At 47.5% G+C, this 14,149-nt stretch overlaps 1 protein-coding gene across 2 annotated transcripts in view; it reads right to left on the bottom strand.

Moving 5' to 3' along the window:
• ZMAT4 (zinc finger matrin-type 4) overlaps positions 1 to 14,149 on the bottom strand; it is a 180,379-nt gene that overhangs the window by 19,724 nt on the left and 146,506 nt on the right. For both annotated transcript variants that reach the window (XR_008310949.1, XM_053268932.1), the window contains exon 6: positions 559 to 655. Coding sequence is in view for 1 of the 2 variants with exons in the window: in XM_053268932.1 (XP_053124907.1) it covers positions 559 to 655 (97 nt within the window). In the remaining variant the exon portion in view is untranslated. The remainder of the gene's footprint in view (positions 1 to 558; positions 656 to 14,149) is intronic.

The raw sequence follows: 14,149 nt of genomic DNA on the forward strand, positions 1-14,149 counted from the left end.
AAATTCTCAGACGTTTTGCATTGACAGTAACTCGCTTCAAGCTTCATTTTCTGATATTTTGTGCCAACTCTATAATTTAGAATGGAAATCCCAAAACACTGTGGCAAGTTTCTCTCTTCATTTTGTCTTACGCAAAGCCAAATGCATAGCACAAATCACCAGGAGAAATGTGACAGAAGGAAGAGAAAGCCTTGGTCTCCTCAAGAGGTTCAAATAGGCCCAAACCGGGTCACATGTTATGTTCAACACCTGTACGAATGCACAGTGTACACAGGTATAGTCATTCATATGTTTAGTTGAATGCAGATGCAGCACAACAGTACACTTCCTATCACAACCATGCATTTGAAGGGCCTATATCCAGGCTCATTTTTCAAATGAACACAGGTACAGTCATTCATACAAACACATGTACGAGTATACAGACATATGTACACTCGTACACCACTCGTACACCATTTTGCTGTATGTGTAGACTAGGCCAAACTTTTGATCTTATACCCCACTCTTACTCCCTCACCCATGATAACTAACTCATCAACAAAGAGAAGGACTCACTTGGTTTGATGTTTGGAGCCTTTCAGGTGTGCGTGATACTGTTCTATTGAGTTTAGAGTGACGTTACAGATGTTACACGTATAGCTGCGTTTCAGACCTGTGAAGAAAACCCAAGAAAATTATCTAGCCATACTGTTTCATCACAATGGTACAAACGCAGTTTGCAATCATCTTACCCTGAGAAAATGCTTCATACGAGAGTGAAAAAATTCCCAGGCGAATTCTCCTTTTTATTTATTTATTTGTCTTTTTTTAAAAAAAATTCTTTTTGTCATTTATTTGTCTTTTTAAAATAAATAAATAAATAAATAAATAAATAAAATTCTCTTAGAGTTTTTGCCCACCATTATTCCCACCTAGGAGTACTATGGGTGGAGGTATTTGGATTTTTAGACTACAGTGGAAAAGGCAGAGAAAGCAGGTTTTGATTCTATGAAGCTGTCTTTTTCTGGGTCAGTGGTCTATTGAGCCCAGTACTACTACTCTGCCTGGCAGTGCCTCTCTGAGGTTTCAGTGGAGAGAGGTCCTTCTCATCACCTTCTACCTAATCCTTCTTTTAGCGGAAGATGCTACCAACACCCAGAATTGGGCTAACAAAAACAATGTATGTTTTAGATTGTAAGCTCATTGGGGCAGAAACCTGCATGGTTTTTCCTATGTAACTTAAGGTATCATGAACACTGATGATGATGATGGAATAAGAAGAAATACAGGTGTATTAAATTTGTCTAATTGTGACTTAATATTGTTTCACATTACTCAAAAGATAAAATTCTTTGAAAATATGCCTCAAAATTGAATACCAGAGGCAAAAGCAGAAAATGTAAGAACATAAGAATAGCCCCGTTGGATCAGGCCCAGGCCTCTCTAGTCCAGCATCGTGTTTCCCACAGTGGCCTTCTAGATGCCTCTGAGAAGCCCCACAGGCAAGAGGTGAGGGCAGGCCCTCTCTTCTGCTGTTGCTCCCCCGCAACTGGTATTGAGAGGCATCGTGCCTCTGAGGCTGGGGGTGGCCTATAGCCACCAGACTAGTAGCCATTGATAGACCTGTCCTCCATGAATTTGTCTATGTCCCTTAGACAAATGTCTAATCATTTAGAAGATGAGATGTGCACCATCCTGCAACTTAATTTTGTTTGGTGGAATTTCTGAATCTTTGAATTTCTGAATTTTTGTTTGGTGGAATTTCATATTGACTCAGTTTTATATGTATCTAGGGCAGGGCTGCACAACTTTGATGCTCCAGCTTTTGGACTACAACTCCTATCATCCCTAGCCACAGTGGCCAATAGTCAGGGATGATGGGAGTTGTAGTCCAGCTGGAGGACGGAAGCTGTGGAGCCCTGATACAGGAGAACATCAGGACAGAATGCTATTGCCACCTAATACGTGTGTGGCACATTTCTAGTGCAGAAAGCATTCCGATAATTTATGTTAGGTTTACTGTCACAACAGCCCTATAAGGTAGGTTGCTAGTACTTCTATTGTACAGTCTGAGGTTCAGATACCTGCTCAAGGTTATGAGGTCTGTGTCTGACAAGGGGTTTGAAACTTGATCTTGCTTGTCTATACCAACACCGGTTTGTAGAAAAAGGTTACATAATGGATACAATCTGTCCAATATTAAGCACTTTTAAGTTTCATTGATGTTAATGAGAGAGTTAAGCCCATCCTTAAATCTCCCCTTTGGAATTAACGGGACTTTTGTTGAACTGTGGCTGGATCAGGCCCAGTACATACCACATTAGGTTTTGTTTCCCTATCACTAGGACAGATGGTTGTTCAGTCATTATCAGCTTAACATATGTTACAGTCATTGTCTGAAATGCAGTGAAATAGTCCCAGACTAATTCTGTAAATGTTGAAATCCTCAGGAGATACACACAAGTGAATGCTGATAGTCAACTCAATGCAAGTGTCGCTATTCCTTGGCAGATGACTGGAAAGTGTGGAAATGCCAATCTATTTCCAGACACACACCAATGCCCTTCTTGGATAGCTGTATTCCCAGGCAAATGTCAACACAGTTCTGTTTTAGGACATTCCCCACAACAGGGGTAGGCAATCTGCTATTCTCCAAAAGTTGCCGAACTACAACTCCCATCATCCCCAGCTGTAATAAACTGTGGCTGAGGCTGATGGGAGTTGTAGTTCGGCAACATCTAGAGAGCCATACTTTGCCTACCCTAGCGGTGTGCACGGAACCAGTTCCGGTGTTTTGGTTCAAATCCGAACCAAATCCGAACCAAACTGCTGGTCTGCGAGCCGCTTTGATTGAACCGGTCGGACGTCTGGTCCATTCGGTCGAACCGGGTCGACCCAGTTTGATGGCTATGCTTGTAAAGGGGAATCTGGTGGGGGAATTCTTTAAAAATGTTCTGTGTGTGGCTGGGGGAGGGGGGTGGCAGTGGCAGTGAGAGGGCACCTCACCAGCTTGTGTAGTGGTGGTGGCACGGTGGCAGCTCCTCTAAGCCCCGCCGGAGCTCCCCCACAGCAGCATGGGCCAGCAGCAGGACGTTGCCCCTGTCCTGTTCCCCATCCGGATTCGCCCAGATTACTCTAGGAGGGAAGTCTCCATAGCAGCAATGGGAGATTCCATCTCAGGTCAAGTAGCAGCTGACTGCAAAAGCAGAAAGCTACTTCCTCACACACCATATCCCAATCCAAGGGAGTACGACCTTGCTGTTATTTATTTAGAGAAAATAAAGCCTCTCAGTCCTAACGGCAGGCTTAATGATATCCCTTGCTAACTGAGCAAAGATGCCGCCTTTTAAAAGTGGCGATTCTCTTATCTTTAGCAGGGGGAGAGCAACTGGCCCTCTCCATCCCCAGCACAGCATCGATCTGCCTAGTGGCTGTTGCTGCTGGTATCTATCTTATGTTTCTTTTTTAGATTGTGAACCCTTTCGGGGCAGGGAGCCATCTTTCTTATTTTATTTTATTTATTTATTTCTATGTAAACCGCTTTGGGAACTTTTGCCGAAAAGCGGTATATAAATATCAGTCGTAGTCGTCCTATTCACCGAATGTGTGATTTGGCCAAAAGAAAATCAGACAGGGAGAGTAGAGAGTTTTTCACTTGGGTAAAGCTGGGCACAGTTACTGCCTGGGAAAGTGAGGATGGGATTGGATTTTCTGCTTGCCATATGAGCCAATTTAACCACGGCTATCTTATTTTAAGGAAATGCCCCAAGGTTTCTCTCTGCTGGGGTCAATGGGGTGACATACATCAATATTTCTGGAAGGAATGATGTGATAAAGGTATAAGCAAATTAAGTCAGGCAACTTGACAGAGCTAAGAATAAATGAGGCAAATTTGCAAAAAGCCACTTCATATGCATATTCCTGATTGCAATACTTGCTTTTAAAACAGATTTTGTTTAAATAGATGTCTTAAAGTAAGGATTAGACGTAAGCAGGAGCATTGCTAACTGGGCAAGAGAAGTCACAGGGACATGGAGAATCTTGTCAGTTTGTGTAGGCAGCAAAGAACATCCCTTCAAAATGTGTTGAGAAAACTTAATAGTTTCTGCAGGGCTTTTCTGTGCCCAGCACAACATTCCCATTGCTTTTCTGTAAAGATTACAGAAGTTGCAAATGAGACCAACCCATCAATACCCAATAGTTCAATGTGGCTGTAGCTGAGCAGCAGCTAAACGGGACTAATTACTCATCTTCTCGAGAAAACAGACTGAGGTGTGAAAATCATCTATCTATCTATATAATACTCTTAAACGTACCTGTCGCCAATCCCATGTGTGGCAACTCTCACGAGAGTTTGCGAGCAGCTGCCTGGGGGATACCAACAGGGACAATGAGAAAATGGCGGTGGCAGCTGGTCGGCTGGAGGCGGGGGTGGCGGCGGGTGGCCCAGCCGTCGGGAGGAGGTGGGACGACTCGGCCTGGCCGGCGGGAGGAGGAGGAGGCTGCTACCGGGAGTGGGCAGGAGGAGGTGGTGGGCCGGCTTTTCAGAAAGCGTGTGTGAGCGGTGGGGAGGAGCAGCCGGTCATCTAGGAAGTCAGACATGCCGACGGGATGGGGGGAGTGCCTGGCCCAGCTAGTATGCCTTAATACTACAGTGACCCATGCTGAGGTGTGTAGTGCTGCTATTTCTGACTACCACCCCCACGCAGCACCACACACCCTGGCATGGGCCACTGGCACATTGTGGCATATTTTCACACAGCAGTGTGTTTCCTTGATAGACAATATTGCACCACAAATCTTCTTTAATACCTTTGGCAGAGGATCGGGCCTGGAGTGAACATGGTGTTATTGCTAAAAGTTTCTTCAGATGTGCTGATTAATTCTGACACTGCAGATCTCATTTTTTTAAAACTCTGATAACTCCTTCTCTGTAGCTGTCCTTTTCTTCCCCTGGTAACAGAATGATCTGGGCCAGAAAATAGGGCATTTGCTCAGTACACAAAACCTTTCTGTTGGAAAACTAGACATTCCTTGCAGAACAATAACAACACTTTGGGCTTATGTAAGGCCTTTCACAAGAGGCCCTCCAAAGTGCTTTCTTCACGGACTGCTGAGTTCCTTGGTGGCCTATTGAAGCTCCAGATGCTGTGGGCGAGGACGGAAGGCTGTCTAGGCACTGAGGGTCAGAACCAGCTGCTTTGCTACATTTTATTTATTTATTTATTCATTCATTTATTTATTTGATTTCATGTGAGGAGAGGGGTGTTTGTCCCACCCCGGTGCTGCAATATCACTGTCACAGCAGTGGAAGAGGTGGAGCTCCAATAAGGCAGACGGGTTCAAAGTATCCATCACATCCATTTTGGTCTATGACCGTAAATAAACATGACTGACTGACTGATATCCATCACATCCAGGAGCCGCTGAGCATCCGGGAGGAGCCACCAAGCTCCTCACTCCCAATGTCCAGGGCTCCTGCCAATGCTGCCTCCGGCAACCTGCCGCCACCCAGGGGCGCACCTAGGTAATTTCAAGGCCTGGACCGCCCCCGCCGTGCGGCCCCCTGAAACCCACTTTGGGGGGCCTCTTGCTGCGCCAAACCTACAGGTTCTTAAAAAAAAAATTTTTCAGCCGCTGTGTGGCTAAGGGGGGTGAGCGGAGCAGTCCTTCTCCCCACCCCTCACCAGTGGCAGTAGCCGGAGCGACGCTAGGCCTGTCTGTTCGGCCCAGTGTCTCTTGCTAACTGTGAGGCGCACCTGCGCAGTTGAGAGAGGTCATTGCAAGCCCAGGCACAGTCCAACACAGGCCCACACCAGCCACCACCGCTGGGGGGGGAGGACTGCTTGGCCCAGCAGCCACCCCCCTCGACCACACGGCAACTGAAATTTTAAAAAGACCCGTAGGGTTGGCGTGGTGGGTGCCGAAGGGCTAGGTGCGGGGTGGCTGCGGGAGCCCCCCCCCGACCTTTGAGGCCACGGATTGGGGCTGCAAGGTGCAGGGATTAGAGTGCCTCTGCTGCCGCCGCCACCACCGCTGCTGCCAGCCACCTCCTTCAGCTCCTCTCCCGGCTCCCAGGACCAACCCCCTTCCACCCTCCTGATAGGCTGATGGGAGGAGAGAGGGCTTGGGAGCCAGCTGGCAGGTGGTGGAGGGAGCACCAGCCGTGGTGGGCGGCAGGGATGTGCAAACAGGTTTGACGTCGAACGGCTTGTCCGTTTGGGGTCGAACCGAACCATTCCCTGTTCGGTCCAACCCCAGACCAAACACCCCCCAACTGTTTGGGGGGGTTCGTGGATTTTTAAAAATTATTTTAAAATAAAATTTATTTATTTTTTACTTACCCCCTTTGTTGGAGGCGGTGGGGGTGTCTGCGGAGGTTCCCCCTCCCCCTGTTGGCCTCCCTTTATGCCACCACCAGCCGTTTGGGCCTTCCCCCTCCAGTGCAGTGGCCATTTTGGAGGCCACGACTGCGCAATTGGCCTCTGCGTGGCCTGGTGGCGGCGGTGAATGGCCGGTGACAGCATAAAGGGAGGCCAGTGGAGGGAGGGGGAACGTCCGCGGACCCCCCGGCAGCCTCCAACAACTGTCCAAAAGGGGGTAAGTAAAAAGAAAATATTTTAAAAATAATGTTCACAGAACCACCACCCCCGGCCAAACCAAATTAGAGGGGTTCATGGGGACCGGTTCGCCGGACCGAACTAGTCTGGTCTGGTTTAGGTCAACCAAACCAGACCAGCCACTTCTGTGCACACCCCTAGTGGGCGGGCACCCAGCCAGCTGGAAGGGAGAGGCGGGGAGTGAGTAGGGACTCTTTGCACATGCAAGTGCACACAACACATGGGGGCAACACTGCAAGTGGGAAGGCCGCCCATGTTTACTATGTGAACATGGGCCCTCTCTCCCCTCACTACAGGGAAGAGAGCTGGTCTTGTGGTAGCAAGCATGACTTGTCCCCTTAGCTAAGCAGGGTCTGCCCTGGTTGCATATGAATGGGAGATTAGAAGTGTGAGCCCTGGAAGATATTCCCCTTAGGGGATGGAGCCGCTCTGGGAAGAGCAGAAGGTTTCAAGTTCCCTCCCTGGCAGCATCTCCAAGCTAGGGCTGAGAGAGACTCCTGCCTGCAATCTTGGAGAAGCCGCTGCCAGTCTGTGAAGACAATACTGAGCGAGATGGACCTATGGTCTGACACAGTACATGGCAGCTTCCTATGTTCTATGTACCCCTGAGCAGTGGTAGGCCTGGTGGTGCCACCTTTTGCACCAGAACATAGGAAACTGCCTTATACGGATTCAAACCACTCATGCGTCTAGCCCAGTATTATCTGGGCTAATCTGACTATCAGGAGCTCTCCAGTAGAGTCTTTCCTAATCCTCAGAGAGTGTTTAAAAAAAAAAAAAATCTGGGGAAGTTGGGAACTAAACTCGGGACTCTCTGTATGCAGCATGTGCTGTATTCCATGGGATGCTTCTAGTAAACGTATGGACTTGCCTTATCTCAGGTCAGAGCACTGAGTCTATATGGCTGTCATCACAGCCGTTACTAGGGTGGGAGAAGCTCCACTTGGTTGAAACCAAAATGTTAGATCAAAGCAAGGTGGGAGGCAGGGAGCTTGCCGGTCAGTCAAGCAGTGTTCCCTCTAACAGGGATCCCCAGATGTTGTTGACTACAACTCCAAGAATCCCCAGCTGCAATGGCTTTTACTTGGGGGTTCTGGGAGCTGTAGTCAGCAACATCGGGGAATCCCTGTTAGAGGGAACACTGCAGTCAAGCCCTGGCTGCATTGGACTCCCGGCCCAGATTCTGTCCCCAGCTTTGGAATGAGGTGGGAGGAAAAGCCCTTCTATGAAGCAGAGGCTAGACAGATGAGCAAGCTCCCCACCTCTGATCTTGCTTTGATCTAACACACAATCAAATATGGGGAGCACACAGCTCCCAAACAAGAGTAGAAGGCTTGCTTCATTCATTCATTCATTCATTCATTCATTCATTCATTACATTTATATCCTGTTCTTCCTCCAAGGAACTCAAGAGTGGTGTACATGGTTATTTTTTTTCCTCACAAGAACCCTGTGAGGTAAGTTCGGTTGAGAGATACATGACTGGTCCAGAGTCACTCAGTGAGTTTCATGATTGAATGGAGATTCGAACTCAGATCCTCCTGGTCCTAGTCCAACACTCTAAGCACTACGCTATGCTTTTGCCCTAGTAATAATTTTGACTAGCAGTAGGTCTGTCCAGGGAACTCTCCTGTCCTCCCCCTGAGATCCTTTTACCTGGAGATGCCAGGGAATGAACCTGGGACCATCTGCATGCAACCCACTGAGCTACAGTCCCTGACCCCCACCCCACAAAAAACAAACAAACAACCAAAAACCTCATAGGAAGCTGCCTTATTTAAAATCAGACCACCACCTAATGGCGCAGCGGGGAAGTAACTTGACTAGCGAGCCAGAGGTTGCCAGTTCGAATCCCTGCTGTTTCCCATACTATGGGAAATGCCTCTATCAGGCAGCAGCGATATAGGAAGATGCTGAAAGGCATAATCTCAGACTCTGCGGGAGGAGGCAATGGTCAACCCCTCCTGTATTCTACCAAAGACAACCACAGGGCTCTGTGGGCGCCAGGAGTCGACACCGACGCAACTGCACAACTTTACTGTTGTGGGGTTCCCAACCTTGGGATCTCAGAAGTGGTTAGACAACGTCTAACACCCTCAGCTACAATGATGGGAGTTGTAGTCCAAAAACAGCTGGGGAAGCCTTCGTCTACATGGATTCCCTGATCTTGGCTCTCTAGCTGTTGCTGAACTATATCTCCCATCATCCCCGGGCACAATAAACCGTGGCTGGGGGTGATGGGAGATGTAGTTTAACAACAAAAGCCTACCCCTGCTGCTCCGGGGTTACAGGCAGAGGTCTTTCCCAGCTAGGGACTGAACTTGACCTTCTGCAGGTAAAACAGATGCTCCACCCGCACTCATTTCAAGGTCACTGCCAGGACCTGGTGACGATCTTGAAAAGAAGAGAATAGCTCATTCCTCAAAATCAAGGCTTATTCCTCAAAATCACAGCTCTGTGCATGCATACACGCACACACACGTACTTGATTGTTCAAAATCCATTAGCCTCATTTTGCAACCATCAGGGCTGCTGTATCACCTCAGCCCCCACCTCCTTCTTTTCCCTATCCCTCCTAATGCCAACACGAACACCTTCCTTTACAGAAAACACTGGTGTTAAAGTAATTTCTCACCTCTGCTGGTGGGAAAATGAAATCACAGGTTTTCTGTCCTGCTTGCTTTTCCGTGATTCACAAGTTAAGGTCCAAATAAAATCTCTGCGGCTTAGTGGAAGGTATTATTCATAAGTCATGCCCTGCTGCATTTTGAGAGCGTTTCGAAAGGAACAAAACATCATGTATCGACTGGGCAGCTGACGAGCCTTCCAGGATTATTTGGTCCCATGACAAGGAAGTTGCACCAGCTGACCTTGCGGGAGTGAGCGTGAATTGTCCCTTTTGCTAAGCAGGGTCTGCTCTGGTTTGCATTTGGACGGGAGACTACATGTCAGTGCTGTCTGCTCAGTGGTAGGGCTTCTGCTTTGTGTGCAGAAAGTCCCAGATTAACTCCCTAGGGCTGGGATAAACTCCTGCCGGAAACCTTGGAGAGCTGCTGCCAGTCAGTGCAGTAGACAATATTGAGCTTGATGGACCTACAGTCTGACTCAACAGAAGGCAGCTTCCTATGTTCCTCTGCCGCATTCTTGTTAATAAAATCTATTTCTGAACTGACCCCTGGGATGGGGAGGTGACTGCTCTCTACAATGTTATTAGTGACAAACACACACGTTTTGGGGGCAGAAGAGGGCAACCACGATTGTCAGGGGCCTGGAGCACCTTACTTATGAGGCAAAGCTACAGCAGCTGCCCTCTTTTCGTTTGGAAAAGAGGCGACTACAGGGAGACATGATAGAGGCTTATAAAATTATGCATGAAGTAGAGAGAGTGCAAGCCCCCTAATGGCGCAGCGGGGAAGTGACTTGATTGTCAAGCAAGGAGCTGCCGGTTAGAATCCCCACTGGTATGTTTCCCAGACTATGGGAGACACCTATATTGGGCAGAAGCAATATAGGAAGATGCTGAAAGGCATCATCTCAGACTGCGCGGGAGATGGCCATGGTCAACCCCTCCTGTATTCTGCCAAGGACAACCACAGGGCTCTGTGGTCGCCACGAGTCGCCACCGACTCAACAGCACACTTTACTTTACTTTAGAGAGAGTGCAGAGAGAAAGATTTTTCTCCCCCTCTCACACCTCTAGAACCAGGGGTCATCCCATGAAACCGAGGGCACGGAAAATTTAGGACTAACAAAAAGAAGTACTTTTTCATGCAGCATATAATTCGTCTATGGAATTCTCTGCCATGGGATGTGGTGATGGCCACTTGCTCGGATGGCTTTAAAAGGGGCTTAGACAAATTCATGCAGGACAGGTCTATCCATGGCTACTAGTCTGGTGACTATGGGCCACTTCTAGCCTCAGAGGCACAATACCTCTCATTATCAGTTGCAGGGGAGCAACAGCAGGAGAGAGGGCATGCCCTCAGCTCTTGCCTTTGGGCTTCTCAGAGGCATCTGGTGTAGGGTTGCCATATTCTGGCTTTCAAAATCCGGGTGCCTAATTTGTAGATTATGTAAATTGGCTTGAAAATAATTTTTGAGCAGAATAGTGACTGCACATTTTGCTCCATAACTCTGCTTCTACAAGGGCTAGAGCTTAGGGTTGTTTTTGTTTGTTTGTTTGTTTGTTTTAAATGAAAGCAGGAATCTGGGACACTCTGGGTGGCCTAAGCAATATGGGTGAGATGCTTAAAATTTGGGTGAAACTCAAAATTCCGGGGGTCATGGCAACTCTAATCTGGTGGGACACTGTGGGAAACAGGATGCTGGACTAGATGGGCCTTGGGCCTGATCCAACCGGGCTTTTTGAATGTTCTTATGTTCCATCAAGGTATTCACTCACTTACAGAAGAAAAACATTGTATTGTGACGTGGGGGCGGGGGACACAAGTAGAAGCCCAGCCTCAACCGAGAAATTGCTTAATGTTTTTGTCTCTGAAACAATTTTTCATTGCTTTCCTCTTATTCAGTCAGAGTACACAGATGTCCAAATTGGATGCCATGTTGTTTTTTAAACATGACTGAGAATACCTGTGACAATGAGATACTAGTAATATAAGACACAGAATGGTATTTCCTTTCATGTGTTTTATGCCTGCCAACATTTCAGAATGAGAAAGAGAGACATTTTTCCTCCCCCTCCACAGCTGGGCAGGAATTAATGCACCCCCCTCCCCATTGAGCAGGCATGTATACACACACATACACATGTGTGCGTGCACACATGTGCACGCATGCAAGTCTGGCAAATTTATTTTTTGAAGACCCACTGAGATATGCACAGCACAATTAGGTATTGTGAAAGCACCTGCAGATTAAACAAAGTGTAGCAAGCAGGGTCTCAGAGGACATTTGTTTCCTGGCTTTGCACCAGCTATTTAGTCTTTAGAGCACCTGACAATAGAGATAATTAAATAAGCAGATAACAATAAAAATCAAATCAGTAATGGAATGCAGTCATGCCGGTTGGGAATAAGCAAGACCTTTTTATTCCCTTCTGTCTTTAGTCCCTGGTTGTGCTGTTATCTGAACTTCATTGTGGCCTTGAAACGTATATCACATTATATCATTGTATGACACCATTATATCATGCCAGAGGAACCATGAATATTGCAAAGTTTTCGTGAAAAGAGAGGCATTAACCACAATTGCTGCTGCAAATATTTAAACAGAAGTGACACGCAGAGATTCAGTTCTGCCTCTTAAATTAGCTGAATGCACTACTTTTCACACCAGACATGCTCAGGGGAAGGTTTATTTATTTACTTATCTGATTTATATAACGCCCTTCCAAAAATGTTTTTATTGTTTATTTTTTTTATTTTTTTATTTTTAGAAGAAACTCTAAATAAGATACTTCCCACTGACCTGCAGATTCTACATTTTGCCTGGGCAGTCCCGCCACTTAAAATTAGCTGAACACATTGCTTTTTACACCAGAATGCTTTAAAACTTTAAAAAGAGCATCCCCACCCCCTGAAGGAATCCTTCTCACTGACCTGCAGAAACCAAACTGTGAAGGGAGTAGATGGCGGCTGCTTCTGCTGCTGCTGCTGCTGGACTCCTCATTTGTGGTGGCCTTGCCACAGTGCCAAAGACTGCCTTCTCCTCCTCCTCCTCCATCTTCCTCTGACTCCATTTGTGGATCTTGTTGGAAGTCTCGCAAGAGAGGACTTGGGATGCTCATGAGACTTCCGACGAGATCCGCACATGTAGCTGCTGGAGGAAGAAGGAGGAGCCCAGCCAGAGGGACCGGGGAGGAGGAGTGGCGGCGAAAACGGGATTTTGGTGGGCCTATCCAGGAGGCTGGGAATCCCTTTAAAAATGTGGCTGTCCCAGGTAAAATGGGGCAGTTGGCAGCTATGGTATCTGTTAATTATATGTATACCCTGCTTTTCTGCCAAGAGTAGTGTTGACCAGGAGAGCTGGTCTTGTGGTAGCAAGCATGACTTGTCCCCTTAGCTAAGCAGGGTCCACCCTGGTTGCATATGAATGGGAGACTAGAAGTGTGAGCACTGGAAGAGATTCCCCTTAGGGGATGGAGCCGCTCTGGGAAGAGCCTCTGAGGTTCCAAGTTCCCTAACTGGCTTCTCCAAGATAGGGCTGAGAGAGATTCGCACCTGCAACCTTGGAGAAGCTGTTGCCAGTCTGTGTAGACAATACTGAGCTAGATGGATCTATGGTCTGACTCGGTACATGGCAGCTTCCTATGTTCCTAATCTGGAATCCTTAAAGCTTTTCTGGGTAACTGGAAAGAAGTGATGCCAGGGAGGGAACTTGGAACCTTCAGCACGCAAACAAGCAGATGCTCTTCCCAGAGTGGCCCCATCCCTTATCTTAAAAGTGCTCACACAGAGTCTTCCATTCAAATGCAAACCAGGGGCAGACCCTGCTTAGCAATGGGGACAATTCATGCTTGCTACCACAAGAGCAAGCATTTACCTTTTTGTTTTAATGTAAAGCGCCCGGAGACATTTTTGGAAGGAAATGAATGAATGAATAAGCAAGAACAACTCTCCTCCCACTTGGCATCAGTATGTAGCAAATGCACGTAATCAAATGACCACATCGGCACCAGTTAACATGTTTGTGGCCGGAGTCCATGCTCCTTAATCTAGCATGCCCATTTAAATGTCCTCTAAAATAGAAGTTCCCAACCTGTGGCACTCCAAATATTGCTGAACTACAACTCCCATTTCCCTCAGCTATAATTTATTGTGGTTGGGGATGATGGGAGTTGTAGTTCAGCTGCATCTGGGGTAACACTGGTTGGGAACCCCTGATCTAAAATAAGTCCCCTTGATCCAATCTGACTGAAATTTGCCATACACGATCCTTCAAATGGTGCTGCCGGCAGCACTCATGGTACTCCTATTTTAAAGACCTTGAGCTTCAACACACAGTCATTGGGGGTTTGTGAGGAGCCTAACCCAAGTAAGGACAGCGATGGGACAGATGACCAGAGCTACTGCTGGCTCCGCAAACCAAACCCCACTCAATCATGCTCATGGCAGCAGTGAACAAGGAGCACGGAAATCAACCCAAGGATCAGGTGGGGCTTCCCACAATGCACTGCACTGCCAGGAGAAGGGAAAAACCTCAGCATGTTACAGCCACATGCTTGCCTGTGCAATGGTAGAGGCCGGGCAAGACCCATTCATGCCAGTATGAACCAACAATCATAGAGAGGGCTGCACAGAGTGGCGCATTCCCTGATCATGGCCCTGGCAGCCACAGGTCTCTCTGGAAAACATGGTGGGCAGCTGCTAAAACCTTAAAACAGTGCGGGAAGTGGATATATGATAACCACACCCAGGTACCTGGTTTGTGGTAACCTGGGTTAAGACCTGGGTTTATTATCAGGGTTAACAGCTTTTGGCTAGCCTGAGATTGGGAGCTTGCCCCCCATCTACATGAGCAGCTAACCCAAGTTAGTCTACCATGAACCTGGGTTAGTGCTGCTGTGTGTCAAGGCTCACTGCCTTGAG

Source organism: Hemicordylus capensis, chromosome 8, assembly GCF_027244095.1.
Source record: "Hemicordylus capensis ecotype Gifberg chromosome 8, rHemCap1.1.pri, whole genome shotgun sequence".
NCBI lineage: Eukaryota > Metazoa > Chordata > Lepidosauria > Squamata > Cordylidae > Hemicordylus > Hemicordylus capensis.